Source organism: Strongylocentrotus purpuratus, unplaced genomic scaffold (genome assembly GCF_000002235.5).
Source record: "Strongylocentrotus purpuratus isolate Spur 01 unplaced genomic scaffold, Spur_5.0 spur5_scaffold_5, whole genome shotgun sequence".
NCBI lineage: Eukaryota > Metazoa > Echinodermata > Echinoidea > Camarodonta > Strongylocentrotidae > Strongylocentrotus > Strongylocentrotus purpuratus.
This window is the reverse complement of record NW_022145611.1, coordinates 33142655-33159884: the sequence shown is the minus strand read 5'-3', so window position 1 is coordinate 33159884 and position 17230 is coordinate 33142655. Positions and strand designations below refer to the sequence as shown.

The window sequence follows — 17230 nt, the reverse complement described above, 5'->3', positions numbered from 1 at the left end:
CGACCGACCCGCAAGCCAACCTCGAGTCTGTGCGTATCACTTATCTCTGTACGTCTGTCTCAATGTCTGTCTGTCTGTCCGTTCATCTCCATCTTTCTTTCCATCTACACTCGTAATCCCGCAACTATACTGTACCAGAACGAAAATCTAATATCTCGGAGTGACAAATTTTTAAAATCTTCCTTCTGAAGGTCCGGTTTAACCCCCCCCCCCCCCCCCACTCCAATTATTTTCTCTCATGTGAGAAATAAGGCACAGAAGGGACAGAATGATTCCACAAAGCAGGTATAGATTTTGGATTTTTGGTACAAGTAGCATCCCAGTGTCATTTATTGAAAAGTATTACCTTTGCAAGGACCACTTTCAAAAAAGTTGTATTTCAAGTTAAATTTCAGTGGGTGTCGAGCCAGTTTTTTTACAGGCAACTCCTAAACCTCATTGGCTATAATAAGATCATTTTGGCCAAAAGTGTGGAGGATCTTCTCTTTTTCATATACGTACAAGTACCAGAACAGAAAAACAACTTTCCTATCAGTGATACAAAGAAGATATATGTTTATGATATTCAGCTTATGCCTTGTTATTGCGGATCTTCGAACAGATTTACATCTACATCTGTGAATGACATTGGTCCTCATAACATTTCAGGTTACGAATAAACTAATAAGTGGAAAGGAGGGCCAGGAATTAGGACTGGATGGGAGAGGGCTGGAAACCTAGTCTACTCGGACAAAGGAACAACTTTTCAACCCCTAATCAAATCTGTCTGTATGGGCTGGAGGAGATGTGCTAGAGACTGGCTTCAAACTCCATGTTTGCCAACCAAGAATGTTGAGATGGGAATAGCATCTGGGAGAAAGTTCAGATGGACGAGACAGCTAATATTTCATCATCGTTACTTCTGATGTCTCTTGCCACTACTTGCCGTTTTGCTCGCAGAGATTTTCCATCTTTCTGTTATGTCCTTGAACTATTTTCATAGGAGTTTGTTATCTTCACTAACTGCAAATTCAAAACATATTCTTCTCAAAAAAATACTTACGGCTTATTTAATCACGTTGAAGAAATTTTCTGAACTACCTCAAAACTGTGTCATATTATGACAAGCCAAACATCAGCAGGACAACTTCAATATAATTTTTTTTTCATAGTTCCAATATTTGGCATTTTGCTTTGAGATCCAATTCTATATTCTCTCTGAACTCTCCTATTGTATTGGAATGCCATGTCCATCTTCATTACTGGTCTATTCTAGCATACCATAACTATTCCATCAATATTTGATCAAGATCTGCAAACAACTACACTGTCAGAGAGACCTTAGAATAATAAGACTAGCCTGTGATTAGGGAATAGTTGATCGCCTTGCATCCCATTAGCTTATATCTGTTGAGATGGAGCATGAAATATTGGGCAATCGTATGGATACTGAGGGCTTTAACCATGCATTATGTCAGCTCAATTTGACACCAGAAATGGGGCTGGGAAATTCGTTTCCTGACAGATATGAAAATTGATTGATAAGTGGAATTAAATGATTCCACTTAAAATAACTATCTTTGAACTTGCCATAATTTATTAACATAGATGATAATGGGAGGGGGAAAGGTGATTATAACTCCATTATTTTTAAGCTTCTCATTTTCTGAACTCCACATGGACTTCCGAGCAGCAGTGATTTTATATTGTACTGTGTGTCTCCTACAACAATTCCAATTGAATGTAGCAATAACCTTTACTCTGTTTTGCCAATGGATGAATAGCTTTTCAAACAATTCAAAGTTATAGCTTTGATGACAAAGAAAGAAATGCTTTGAACTGTCTGTGTGTAAGAACATGAATGTCAAACTACATGTTTCAATCATCAATCATACGATCTGTTCAGAAGAACTTCAGATATCTGAAGGGGTTTCTATTCTCACCAATTCATTCTCCATTCATTCACACTGTTCAGCCGGGAATGACCTGTCTATACATCCACCTGAGATTAATGAGTGTAAATGATTCTTGTAATTGACTGGACATGATGATGGATGACCAGGTAACAAGCGTTGACTGATGCCCGGCTAAATCACTAACCTGCCTTCCTTACAGCTGTATAGGCTATTACAACAAGACTCTGGCTTTCTAGCAAAAACAACCACAAAAAACATTTTCAATCTTGCATCAGGAAATTCAAGTAGCTTCAGACATAGTGGACAAAGTACCGGTATTGCTGGAGGGGGGGGGGGGGGGTAAATTTCAACAGGACCCATGATTGTACTTAAACAAAATAGGTGTAGTGAGGTTCTTTTGTGCTACTTTGGCTATTTGTAAAATGATTTATTTCATTTCTCCTACAAGACCTACATGAAGTACAATTATAACTTTAAAAGAACTTGTCTTCTGAAGATCTCAAATCGGGTATTTGGTTGTGTATAGAGTGATATGATGTTTCTCTGCTTTCTCTGCTTTACTTCAAATCAACATACAGTTGTACCATAAAGATTAGATTGATTTGTAATTTTGTATTTGAGTACGTAGTTGGGCCTTTTGCTGACTGGAGTTGCAATAGACAGGTCTGGGACGATAACGACTAGCCTTTGACTAACTAGCTTTCTGATAAGGCAGCCACCTATCCTATCTAATGCATTGGTTCCTTCCCATAGAAATCAAAAGACTGGAATGATAATTGAAATGAAAAGCCTCCTGCCCAATTGGTGTACGAGAGGTATGCATGGCAGCTCATCTAGTGTTTGCTTGTCAAAGCGTTTATCTCTTCAGATCACTGGAATGACTTTACCTTCAAAGCATTCTTCTCAGACATTTGACCAAACTTGTTATGATCACTGAAGGATCAACATCAGTAGCTAAACGTCTCTAAATAAATAGGTTAAAATCTATGCTAAAAATTGAGTTACACCTATATAAATCACCATAGAACAAGTGTAGGATGTTCGAAATGTTGTAATATTGGACTGCCTTACTAACATGTAAAATGTACATGTTATCTCCAGCGAGAAGTTGAGCAGTGACAAATTCCTTCTGGAGAGGATCCACCCACAGATACAAAGAATATCTTAGACCTTGGGATTATAAACAACCATGTCAATAGGTCATCTATCATCTACCAACAAAGTCTGACATCTTGTTTGGCCAGTCCTCATTATTTATTACATCTCTTTTTACTTCTTATCTCCCCGTCTCTCATTCTGAGGTCTTTCTTGAGCAGCATCCCTTTTCACTCTTGTCTTGGTCTATATTCCGTCTCTTAATTTAAATCATCAGTTGAGAGCGACAGCGGAATTCATCTGTTCAAAAGGATAATACCATTATTTGGCTACCAATCCGACTTCTGGTAGACAATGTGTTTTACAATGTAGGCCTTATTTATCAAATTGTTGTAAATCTTGTTATCATTTTCTTGCATACACCTACATGTATATTCCTATAAGGCATTCATTTTTAACAATGCTAGTACAGTTTTAAAATTTGGCAGTAGTTTGCAACTGTTCCTTCTTCTCTTTCTTTCTCTTTGACCCCTCTCTCCACCCAAACTGATAATCATCGCAAAGAACTGCAAAAGTCACACCGGGTGGACGATAATGATCAAAAGAACTTAGAAAAGAAACTGGAATGTGTTATGGGGTATTGACACTAGGAAATTCTAATGGTTCACATTAGGAAATTCTTATGGTTCACATTAGGACATTCTTATGGTTCACATTAGGAAATTTATAAAATACAAAATATTTGTAAAGAAAAATAAGGTCTAAACTTAAAGAATTATTTGATAGTGGAAATTTAGCATACCGGTACACATGGGATGCATGATGCAAATGTTGTATAAAATAACATCTAATAAGGACATTTTGTCTTGGAGATGGCTGCTTATACATGTACCATATGTTTCGTTTCAGTTTACATCATCCATGGGCATTGCTTGATGGGATGAAAGAACAGGGGACGAAAGGACAGCTGACATTGTTCATGTCCGAGTGCCATCAGGCCCAGGATAAGCCGTGTACTAAATGTTGCTGGTCTGAATGAGGGGGGGGGGGGGTATGTCAGCCATGAACTTGGCTTTTGATTTGTTTGCTCAGACAGCTGCAGTAGAATGGAATGCACAAACAAGATTCATCTTTACAAATCACAAGGAAGATGGGTACTCAAGAGTGAAAGGATGAAAGAGTACCAGCTTTAATTCTTCAAGATTGGACCTCAAAAATACAAATAGGGTCTATAATATCCATCTGCAAAGAAGAAAATAAGTCTGAATCAAAGCTATAGTACAGGCAATAGCAGACTTGGCCTCAAATTTTGAGTTTTGTTTAAATGAAACCTTTTCGGGAAGAAGTCTGTACATCTTAATGAAAGACTACGATGATACACATGTAGATTATCCCTCTGACATGAACTAGTTCATTTCTGGTGGAGCTTGTGCATATGTTGTTACATTTACATGTACTTTAAACATGTAGGAATACATACCAAATTGGAAAATCTGACCTGAAAATGCCTTTCTACTACTTTCTACAAAGCTAAACTCTGGATTCTTATCGATCAGTACTATTACTACAAAAAAATTGTAAATTGTTATGCACTGACATATCGTGACGGTTTAAAATAAAATAATATATTCAAATTGACTACACCTACATGTAGGCTAATGTTCATGCAGTGAAGAGATTTCAAGTTGTGAAGAGGTTTTAAATTCATATGAACGCATTCTGTGCACCCATGCTATTACTCTTGCTGAGATTCAAATGACTGGAATGAAATTTAGTGAGAAGTTCACCTGCGTAGCACAGTTTGACGTTTCATGTCTCATTCGCTCCACTTGATTCTTGAAGCCCTAATTCCTCTAGAGCTACAGCCTTCTTGCTGCTATGTTCCACATGTCATTAACACTCATAAGATGACATCTTATTGCTGCATTTGATCTTCTTCATCATGCTTTTTTGTTTTTCCCCTCAATACTTTGTCCTATGATGTTGCTTAATAATTAATGAAGGAACTGCGCTCTTGACTCCACTTCTAATTACGATAGTCTAATGTCCTCGAAAAGAAAATGATTCAGAGCAAAATTACACCTAGAGAGAATCTGATGAACGTATCTTCTCAGTCAAATATCTTTTTTGTTTTCTTCATCTTTGAAAGAATGTTTCATTATCGGTACTTTAATCAGGTAGCTCATATTCATGCACGATTTCACATAAATTCAGAGTACCAACTTCCATCCCATATTTTCTATCCTACATTGAATAAGTACGAGACAGAACATACATGTACATGTACATGTAGCAAGAAGGAGTGGGAACGAAGGAGACATTAATAAAGAACTCTGCAGTCACTGAGTAAACAGATGCCTTAAGATAGTCACATCAATTACAGCAAGATATGAATTCAATTTCCTACACCTGAGACGATTGTATGTCCATCTCTAGTTTTATCTCATGGTTCTTACCCCACCCTCACCGTACTCACACCCAATAAGATAATCAATAACTAAAGAAAGCATAGCCCTGTCTCCCTCCTAGCTATTTTCTCAATCTAGAGGCAGTGAAATGTATTTTAGGCAGTAAAATAAGCCTCTTTGAACGTCATTCCCATGAAAAGTAGACATCATTCTCTTATCTTGTTTCTCAGAGTATAAAGTAAAGTTCCGAAATTAATCTGCGATAGCTACAGGGACAGGGACCGGATTCAAGTAACACTGAATAATTCAGAGAAGTCCGCTCGTATTGATTTTAATTAGAGGGATCTTTGTGTTTCATCCTCTGCAATATATGGATGTTTGTGAACTTGAGGCAGTGCCTGTGGACGAGTTATCAACTTGATATTGTGGAAAGCTGAAGGAAGAAGACGGATACCTGGAGCTTCAAGTCTTGGATTTTCTTGTCTCACTCTTGTTCCAATTTTTGTTTTCACTATTGACTTCCTTCCCAACACTATGTAATATAAAAGGATCAGCACAATCAATCAGATGACTACCAACATGTACATGTATTTGTGGTCTACTTTGAGACTAACATAATAATTTTCTGCATCAGATTTGGTTCACAATTCTACAAATGATCTAGGGCTGCACACTTGAATTCATTATAACCATAATTCATGAATTCATAAGGTACATGTACCCGTCGTACATACTTTCTCTGCTAAAACAATTTGGCCTAAAATGTATCTTAGAACTTCACAGCATTGCTTGCAGTGGGGCAACCTGTACCCAATTCAACTTCTTTCAAAAAGTATTTACTACCATAACTTCTTTACATTTAATGATTTGTAAGAACTGGTCTAAAAACTTAATGGTGGAGCTAAATAAAACATTCATACATGTACATGAAAGTCCTATGCAGTGTACTACCAAAACATGAACTATTGGTACATGTACAACACAAAGAGTGGTTCTAATGATTTCTCATAAACTTTCAGTAAATTAATCTTTTCTCCCAACACAAGCAAAGGTCCATAAAAACCAATGGGCAAGATTTATGTTTATCAAAATAACAAGTAAATGGTTTAATATTCCCAATTTCTAAAGTGATGTACAAGTATATACATTGTACATCCTCAAATAAATCAAATATAATTGCTAATGGATTCCTTCTAGGCAGAAAACAGTCTTGAATCATAAATTAATATATTCACCCCCCCCCCCTCTCTCTCTCTCTCTCTCTCTCTCTACCCTCCATCAAGAAAGAACACATTTCCAAACGTGACCCCACAGCACTGGACACTGTCACATCCATTTTACTGCCTGACTTAGTTTCTTTGTGGAGTACTGGATAAATAAACGATGGTTTCTTGCCTAGCATACCTGACCTTCTTATTCTAGTGAGTCAGACATGAGTTCAAGTCCAGGTTAGGATGTTAAATCAAGGCATTGTATCGAAAATCTGAATGAATAAAATCACAACTAGTTTCTACTTGAGTCTAAATTTCCTCTCTGAAATATGTTTGAAGAAACAAGGCCTTGGTTCTGAAAGAATTAACTAACTGTTAACATAATTCACATCCTCTGTTTTAGCAAAGATTGAGAAATTAAATGCTACTTAACAAATCAATTTTTTTGAAGAGGACAATTTAGAACACCTTCTAAGTAACAATTTCTTTGTGGACATTTACATGTATGTAATATTCAATTGCTTCATGAATTTAATCATGAGCTCAGAATCTAAAGAGATGCAGGGGAAAAAAAATAAGCTTAAAAAGTTAGCACATAATCATTGAGAAGGTCTTCTTCATGTTATTAATGTTTAATGATTACTCTTTGACAAATTCATTTATTTCTGACTAAACTTGCCAAATGAAACTGGACAAATTAAGTCATTAACCTTGTCAAACAGCTGAAAAGTTCAAGACCCGGGGCTACTTCAGGGTACACTATCCATAGTATCCCAACCAAATCCATCAAGAGCTGATTTTGCCGAACAGGAAGTTCAGGAACAGGCAATTATAATCCAGTTACCTAGGTATTCACCTGGGCAGACAAAGATGTTTTGTTTTTCAGCCTTTTAATTTAATGTAGACCTTAAATGTATAAATGTGAAATAATCAGTAATTTTCTTGTTAAGCTGGTGCTACATGTACATGTAGGTCCTGGTAGTCACGTTCATTCTAGTTGAAATTTCAGCTGCCACTCCCTGCCAGGTTTGGGTGGACCAAACCTGTATATATTTTGAAGTTTATCACATGAAGAAATGGAAGTCTTAGACACATTGTATCCAGAGGAAACTGGAAAGGGTATCACATATGTAAATTGCAAATAATGTTATTATGGAGATGAAAGGAGACATTTAAGGACAGGATTGGGATTGTAAAGAGTATACTTACATGTGACATTGACGTTGGCTGGATCACTAGACATTGGGGCTTCAGCAGTTGAGCTTGGTTCCACCACACATCTGTACTGCCCCGCATCCTCCCTCGATACATCGCCAATCTTGAGACTGTTACTGGTATCCATGAAGATCCTTGATGAATCCTCGACAGGGACATTGTTGAGGGTCCAGGAGAAGACCACATTCTCAGCCTGGTCTACTTCGCAGGATAAGATGATACTGGTTCCTTCCGGTATCGTCATACTCATTGGCTGGATTGTGAATACCAGGGCTTCACAACTCCATAGCACACATACAACTAATGGGAAGAAAACAAGAGAAATGCACATTTCAGAAAATGAAAGCTTGGACCAGTCATAGCGTAAGTACATTACAACAACATATACATGAACATACATTTTACATTTTGGCCTGCTGCAAATATCACCTATTAGAGGCAATTTCTCCACAAACAGTTGATCCTGATTTCTATGGATGTTATGTATACATCATCGTACAACATGTAATGTTAGTTATGTAACAGAATATTGGACATATTGCTTTTGTTTGATATGTTTTAAATCAAATTTAGATTTACAAAAACCAGGTTCAGTTATTCCTGACTTCTATGTAGTGTACATGTACAGTATGTGAGTACTTTTACAATGTTAGATTTGGGGCGATGTATGAGCACATATATAGGCCTTAATACAAGGCTGTGGGTAAAAATTCATGTTATTCTTCTAGTCAAGTCAACATACATTCATAATAATTAGTTGATTTTCAGCATTGCAACCAACTGACAAAATATATAATGAACATTTAACACATTTATCAATTTACAGTGGCGTTTGGGTACATGCATACATGTATATAAGTAGGCCTATAGCTTTGTGGAGCATTTTCATTATCATGGCTACACTATTACTCCCAGTTACTGTGCATATAACCCAATCTTATTGGCCACGCACAAACCATCTATTCTGACCCAAGCTTTTATCTCGATCTACCCAAGATGTATACAAAGAAGCACTCAGCTCCTTGTAAGTCAATATAAAGAATGAGTGATGACCAGTCCAAATAGTTTATCTCCTGACAGATAGTGTCTTTGTCTTTGTGATTTTGTCTTTGTCCTCTGACCAACTTGATTATATCTTTACGATTAACGGAGCAAAACCATAAATGCTAAACTCTAATCTAGGCTGTTTTTTTTCTTTCTATGGAACAGGGAAAAAAATACTTTACAAATTTATAAGCTTGCTTGCATGAAAATAACACTCTTTAATTTGTTATGCATTGAACTCTACGCAAATTTTGGGGGCTGTTTTATGACTTTTGGGGGCTGTTTTATGACTTTCGGGGGCTAATTCGCCAGAGCCCCCGTGTATTTTTTTCACTGCTATGGAAGACATGACATGTACATCATCAGTACATGTAAGCTGTGTAAAAATACATGTATGTACAAATGTACATGGAGTACACCTCATTTCTGCATCGAAAATAAGAGTGAAGACAAATAAAGTAGATTACATGTACATTTACATAAAAATCAAAAGCCAGCTATTAACTAACATGTTTTATGCACTCAATTTGTTCATGAACATGTACATATACATGTAGCTGCTGGTAAGCTGTGACTGCTTACAAAAATGATACACAAAGAGTTCAACATTTAACATCTAATGTATGAAACTTGATTAAACGGAATTTAATTTTTGTCTTGTCTTTGAATTCAACTACTTGTTGTCATTGCTGCAATCCCTTCTATGAATATGGGGACATGAGGAATACCATCTTGCAAGAAGGCCTACACATTTAAACACAGTTGAAAAAATGTTGTATTTTACACCATTAAAACTTTTTTTCCATAATCAACTGTCTGTTTATTTTTAACTTTTTAAAAATATCTCTTTCATGTCATGATGAATTGGCTTTGTGTATTTAGCAATTTGTTTTACTAAGGTATTTTACAGGATAGCAAAATTTGATATTAAGAGGACCAACTCTTCCAAATTGGTCAGGGTTTTAAACCAAGATTTAAAAAACCAAAATGTTTTTATGAATACTGGTTCTGTATGTTTTGACTCTCACTCCTTGAGCTTTAATTGTAAATCTACTGTAGTATCATTACTTTTCACTTTCTCTGATTTCTGCCTTCTGTATTCAACTACAGCATCATTAAATTAATGTATTAACTCATTTAACTGTATCAAATCCAACTTATCAATCCATTTCTGTATCTCCTTTTCTTCCACCCCCCCCCCCCCCAACCATTTGTCCTTCCTTCTCTCTCTCTCTCTCTCTCTCTCTCTCTCTTTCCTATTGTACTTTACAATCTAGCAATTCAGAACAAAATAGAAAGAGTGAAATCCCATTTGTACAATCCTAAGCCTACAGACAGAGCGGCAGTCTGTGAATAGAGGGTACAAAGGGTCACAAAAGAGGCAAACCACAGAGCCTCAATCAGGTGAACAATAGGACATACTACACCCCCACAATACACCCATACCCAACCATTCCAGCTAGCTTCCAACAATACACGAGAGGTAATATGTGCCACAGAAAGGCCAATCTATGAGAAACATTGTCCTTTGTATAACATAAGTAACTGACTACTGCAACAGAGACAGCAGCCATGTAAGACGAAGAGAGAGAGGAAGAGGCAAGCAACACCTCTTTTTTATCTAGTTTTCAGCAGTACTGGACAGTACATTGTAAACCATGTTGGTCAACCTACGAGTGGTTCTGCTTGACCATTTATCTACCGTGCTCTTTGTCAAACTGAGCTGAGAGCCCTAAATAGGCATGGTGTATGAATGGGAAGGCAAGATGTTATTGATGACATAAGTGAGTGTTTGTGTTGCTAATCAATGCAGCTTAGAAGTCTGGCTGGCTCACCAATGACGGCTCACCAATGAAGGCGTTCCAGAAGGAATGTTTGATCAAAACAGCAGTCAAACAAAAGTCTGAAAAAAGTGCAAATGGTCTGCAAGAGTTTGATCAAAACATTCAAGGAATATAATAAGGACATTAAAGGGGAGGTCCACTCTGATATTATATTGGTTTTAAATAATAGAAGCAGAAAATGAGAGTAATGGGTCAGTTAAAGTTTGAGCAAATTCTGATCAAAAATAAGAGAGTTTTGAGGTTGCAATCAATCAAATAAAAATTGGCAACGCTTCAGCAAGCAGAGCTTGCAAGTTCTGTACAGAAAACTTTATTAACTTACATTTTTTGCATCATTGATTAGATTTTTACCATACAAGGGTTGTATAGAAATATATATGCAATAATTATATTTAGGGTACATGCATGATTGTAAATTTTCTTAAAGGAAAAATCAGAAATTTTAGATTTTTTCAGTAGAGAGCAAATGGGAGAGGAGCTTGCAGGATACGTCGCAGAGTTAATATGTTCGATTGGGAATGGAACACCTTCCAAATCAACTATCAGTCTACAGACTCATCAACCATGGCTCATTTTCATCAAGATCTTGGTTTTTCTTTTTTTAAGCAATGGCAGAAATTTCACCTAGTTTTGTTACTTGTAAACGTACATACTCAAAACATCGATGAAGGATGCCAGTTTTTGACTTTCCTTACTTCCACGCAATGGCATGCAGAGCAGTGACAAGTCGCACATACACCACACACTAAAAAAGTGAATGTGCAAACACAGACCCGTTTTTGATGGGTTTTCCCAGTAAGGTAAATGGCAGTAAAAAAAAATGTTCAAAATGGTTATGGGGGCTGTGTAAAGGGGTGTAAATGGGCCTTCTCATGCACTATCCCTGATTTTTGTTTTTACCAACTATGTTTTTCACTGTCAATTGCAGGATTTATTACCACAAATTATTTCACTGGGGCCTACAGCTTTACAACTTGCTTTCATGTAGGTCTAATCATATTTCTCTTAGTTAAATCAGTACTCCATATATTGATATTGACCATTTATCTTTGTTTTTTATTATGTATCATTGAAAAAAAAAAAAATTTGCACTTTATTTGAAATGTATATGTGCATGGCTCAGATCAAGGGTACACTTAGATTGAGCACTGGGAAATTGTTCAATTATCCAAAACCATGAGACCCAGACACAAATTAGCATTTTTATATTAAAAAATACCATTGGTGGAAGCTCCAAACAAGTTTTCAGAAAGACACCGAGTTATGTACGTTACTACCAATCAAAATTTGAAATAAATTATAATAATGAATCAATTTATTTCTTTCAGCATGAATTGCACCCTTCTGCATTTTCATTTAAACAAACATTTATTGAATTTAAGGAACAAGAAGTTATAATTTGAATGTAAAACTACTTACTTTTGGTGTCCACAGTTATGTACGATTAAGTACAGAAATCTTACATTTCAGTCCTGAAAAAGTAGTTTACAAACTATTTACACATTGCAAATTATGTTTCATTCAGGAAACACATCATTCCTTCAATTGAAGTCGTTATTAGACTAATGCAAAAACATATCTGACAATAAGGCAAAGAGAAAGCATGTAGAGAATAAGATGTACTGTACATAACTCGGTGTCCACATTTGTTTTGGCCATATTCTAATAACTAGATTGAAAAAAGTTGATATGGCAATGGTTTTAAGTTTTGTTTACGGTATTTTTTAACATCTAATGTACTTTGTCAGAAAAAAATTTAAATTATAAGAAAAATATCAGCATGAAGTGGACACCGAGTTATGTACGTAACATTTTTGATGATGTGATATTTGGCTACTGATTGCCGTTTAATGGCAATTTGTTAAGGTCTGATTTTTTAGATATTTGTAGCATAATGTTTGCAGATTACAAAAATAATGTTGCCACAGCCTATAATTGACTTTTAAAATTCACCTCGTATGTAACGCTTTTGTGCCCTTGATCAGAGCAATGCACATATGTAACATAAGAAATATGAAAATAAATTAAATGAAATGATATCTACCAGTAATACAATGAATGCAACTCAGATCAGTGCTCTTAACAAAATGTGTTTAAATTTGTTTAAAGGTAAAGACCAGTATTGGAAACGCCCCAATTTCAAAAAATGAAATGGAAGCTCTCATTACCAATCATGTGAAAGAATATGTTTTGACTAATACATGATAAAAAATTTGCCGGGAAATCGCCTACTAATTCATATATTTGCTAAATTTGTTTCTCTCATGGTCTGTGAGAGATATAGGGTAGTCCCATATACATCTTTCTGTGTATAGTGCTTGTAACTTTACGAAGAATGGGCCAAATTTCTTATCATTTTGATGATTCCAGAACCTTGCAGATGCTAGATGCTAGATGATCAACCTTTTCTGATCGATTCCACAACGTTTCTTTCACAATGCAATCGCATGACTATAACTGGTCTTTACCTTTAAAGCTTAAACAGCTGAATAGACATCTTTCCCAATAAATCCAGTATACGGCTTCAGCTGTTCAGGTAAGTTACACATATACTGTATATGCTGTACTGTACAAAGAGTGTTTATGGAATTTAAAAAAAAATAATAATCCAGACCCTCTTTTAAAAAGCCAGTACGGAGCCTTGCCAAATGCATAATGAAAGGTTGAAACCATAGTTTAGATTCCGGCTACGTTCACAAATTCTTAAAACTGGTACTGGACTGCTGCATTTTTTTTTTTTGACAAATGTCTGTCAGGTGTCACACAAAAGGATCAATCTGTTCACTGAATTCATGCCAATGCAGGGGAAAAATTCATATTTATTTTTCGGGGGCTATTTTTCAAGCTTGCCTGCATAAAAATAACACTCTAAAATTTGTATTGCATTGAACTCTATGCAAATTACGGGGGCTCTTTTGGGCATTTCGGGGGCAAATTCACCCTGAGCCCCCAAGTATTTTTTTCACTTGCCAATGTGCTAAGGATTGAATGGCAACATCCATCAAAGAGGTTTCTTCATCATCCCTAAATCCAGAAAGGATAAGACTTTAAAATGACCATGTTTCAATTATCAAAACTTATTGATAGCTCTTAATACAAAATATTAAAAAGTGAAGGAACCATTTGTGAAAATATTCAAAGTAATATATACTTAATAAGAGTAATAGTTGATCGGTTGTCACACGAAGAGTGACAACCGATCAACTATTACTACCACGATGATCAACCTCTTCCGTAATATATACTAGGTCGAAAGAGGATAAATAGTCCATTAACTTCCTAATGTTGTGATAGTTTACAATTTTAAATGCAAAGAGGATAAATAGTCCATTAACTTCCTATATGTTAATGATATGTTGTGATAGTTTACAATTTTAAATGCAAGGCCCCCCCCCCCCCCCCCCCCCCATCCACACTGTGGTCCACACAGAGTGTCCCCTAATTCCAAATCACCTCATTGACATTGCCTCCTATTTCATACATGATATATTTTTCTCTCATCCACTCATTGCAATATCAGGAATAATATAAGGATAATAAATACAGGCATTTAAAATTTAATTTCAGGTCAAATTAATTCAAACGGTCACAGATATGAGACTCCCCGTCGAGCATACAACTTCACAAGAGCTCGGCTTACTACTGAACGTAACTCTAAACCGAGGCAAGCCTTGTCTGCTGGACTGGCATTTTGCTCACGTCCGTGCAGTAAGCCACTTCCACTGGTCCAACCAGGCCAGGAATACTCACCCAGTAAACACTGGAATAGAAACGTCCCCATTGTTGGATTTATTCGATCCGTGTATGGCACCACATCAAGGTATCTAAAATAAAGTACTTCGTAATATTCCGGAAAAGTTCCACGAAATATATCACAGCATGACTGAAAATTCAGGCCGGTGAAGAGTGTCGAGTGAAGTGAAAATCAAATCGCTACCCTGGCGGCAGTGTACGTACGTACGTACGCGTATGGCAATCCCGTATGGAAGGCCAACCCCGCCATAAACTTAACTATTAACGTAACCAATAAGGAAACACTAACGTACACTTAGTATCCAATGATTTTACAGAGTAGCGCTTGCGTTACTAAACAGTTACGTTAGTCAAATGATGTATACTTATTTTTACCATTATTTTACTTACGTAAGCTCTTTAGTTTTCATTAACGCAATTGTCTAAGTAATTCAGTAACGTAAGTAAAACACACTACCGTTAGTTTAATGTTGACCAATCATACCCATCGTTGCATGCCATAGAAACACACACCGATCTTTTTTTCTATAGCTAGAGCTAGAGCTAGCTAGAGATCGGTGATACCATGGTGATTCAGTCGTGATCGTAGACATAGGCTTAAGAACCGGGGAGGGGGGCTTGCGGGGGCACAGCCCCCCAATGAAAAATCTTGGGGGGGGGGGCTCAGATATCATTGAACCCCGCCCAATATTTTTGGCGGGGCTTATAGATATCATTGAGCCCCCAATTTTGTGGTGGGCTTAGATATCATTGAGTCCTTAGGGGCGCAGATACCATTGAGCCCCCACTATTTTAAGTGGGGCTCACATATCATTGAGCCGCACCCAATACTTATTGCGGGGCTCGGATATCATTAACCCCCATCTCCCCTATCATTATATTCTAGGCATGAAACTCATGTATACCTATAATCTACAGACTTACCATTCAAATATAAACATTTTATAAATATTTATTTGGGGAGGGGGGGGGGGGGCTCAGACATCGGATCTCGCATAACATTGACCCCCAAAAAATATATGCATCTCGGATATAATTGAGACCCCCAAATATTTTCTTGGCGGGACTCTGATATCATTGAGCACCCCCTCCCCTTATTTTGGTAGGGCTAAGATATCTTTGAGCCCCCCCCCCCCCCATATTTTGGAGGGACTCAGATATCATCAGCCCCCCCCCCCCCCAATTATTGTTGGTGGGGCTCGGATAATATCACGGAGCCCCCGATATTTTTGTGGGCTCGGATAACATCACGGAGCCCCCTGATATTTTTGAGGGGCTCGGATATCATCGAGCCCCCCCCCCCCCACCCCCTCCCAATATTTTGTTCGGGCTCGGATAGGCTATCATTGATCCCGCCCTCCCAAATATATTTGCACACTTATGTTCTGGGCTTGAAGCTTTATGCGTTTCTATAATCTACAGATCGACTTAGTATTCAAATTATTATTAAAACTGACAGTTTATAAATATTGGGAGATTGATTGAGGGGGGCTTATAGCCTTGCATTGCATTGGAGTAAGATCATCACAGGCACATCTTCATCTCCCCGGACTTCATCAAGTAATTTTTTTAAAAATAATTCATTACCCTTTTTTAATCAGATCTGATGTAGGCGGAATGATATCGTATGATTTGTTTTTTATAGTGGTCAGAAAAAAATATCATTCCATTAACCGCGATCAATTCATAGGATGTGAGTTATGACTGTCTAACGTTACTATTGCCAACAAAACTTTGTTTCCAGGAACACAAGAAGAGAAAACTTCTTTGGCACATTTGTCTGAGGCTGCATGTGAAAGCTCCTCAAAAGAAGAAAAGTCTGAAATTTTTTCGCTGCGATGACATAGACGAGGAACAAACAATTTATTTCCAGGTGCAAATTAAAGACGAAGGAGGATCTCAGAATTTTATTTTTTGGGCGGTGCCACATTTCAGTTTTTTAAATGTCCGATTATAGGCATGTGTGATAATAAAAGTTTTGTTTTTTACGTTCCTAGCGTATTATTTTTTCCAAAGGTGTTAAATGTGTGTTATTTTAACACCTATTACTTTGTTTAACTTAATATAAAAAATCTGAATATCTTACAATTCAACGATTTCTTCAAGTAGGCCTACTTTTATTAATTTCTTCAACTGAAAAGGAGTCGAGAAAGGTACAACGAATCGTCTTCTTTCGCTAGTAATACGTCAAAGCTTCCGCGCTTCGCGCAGGAGGAGAGGAATGAATTCAGACAAGGATTAAGAGTCGAGAAAGGTACAACGAATCGTCTTCTTTCGCTAATAATTTAATGAAACTTCAAAGTTTTCGCGCTTCGTGCTGGAGGTGGAGGAAACTGACATCAGATAAGGATTAAGATTCGAGAAGGTACATCGAATCGTCTTCTTTCTCTAATAAATTAACGAAACGTCAAGGCTTCCGCGATTCGCGCGGCGGGGGGGGGGGGAACTGATTACAGATAAGGATCAAGAGTCGAGAAAGGTCCAACGAATCGTCTTCTTTGTCTAATAATACGTCAAAGCTTCCGCGCTTCGCGCAGGAAGGCCGGGGGGGGGGGGGAGAGAGAGACTGAATTCAGACAAGGATTAAGAGTCGAGAAAAGTACAAAGAATCGTCTTCTTTCAGAGCTTCGGCGCTTCGCGCGGGGAAACTACCCCCCTCCCTGCTTTGCGCGCTCTTTAAATGATTCGCACTCAAAGGGTGCTCATTATCGCCCCCCTAAAATAAAATCCTAGCTACGCGCATGGAACCACGCCCTTTGCCTACC

At 37.2% G+C, this 17230-nt stretch overlaps 1 protein-coding gene across 1 annotated transcript in view; it reads right to left on the bottom strand.

Moving 5' to 3' along the window:
• Positions 1 to 14687, bottom strand: part of LOC590851 (inactive tyrosine-protein kinase 7) — a 58560-nt gene extending 43873 nt beyond the window's left edge. Inside the window, exons 1-2 of the mRNA XM_030999485.1 lie at positions 14463 to 14687; positions 7819 to 8124 (exon numbers count right to left, since the gene is read on the bottom strand). Coding sequence (XP_030855345.1) covers positions 7819 to 8124; positions 14463 to 14493 — 337 coding nt within the window. The 5' untranslated portion in view covers positions 14494 to 14687. The remainder of the gene's footprint in view (positions 1 to 7818; positions 8125 to 14462) is intronic.
• Between the last annotated feature and the right edge of the window lie 2543 nt (positions 14688 to 17230).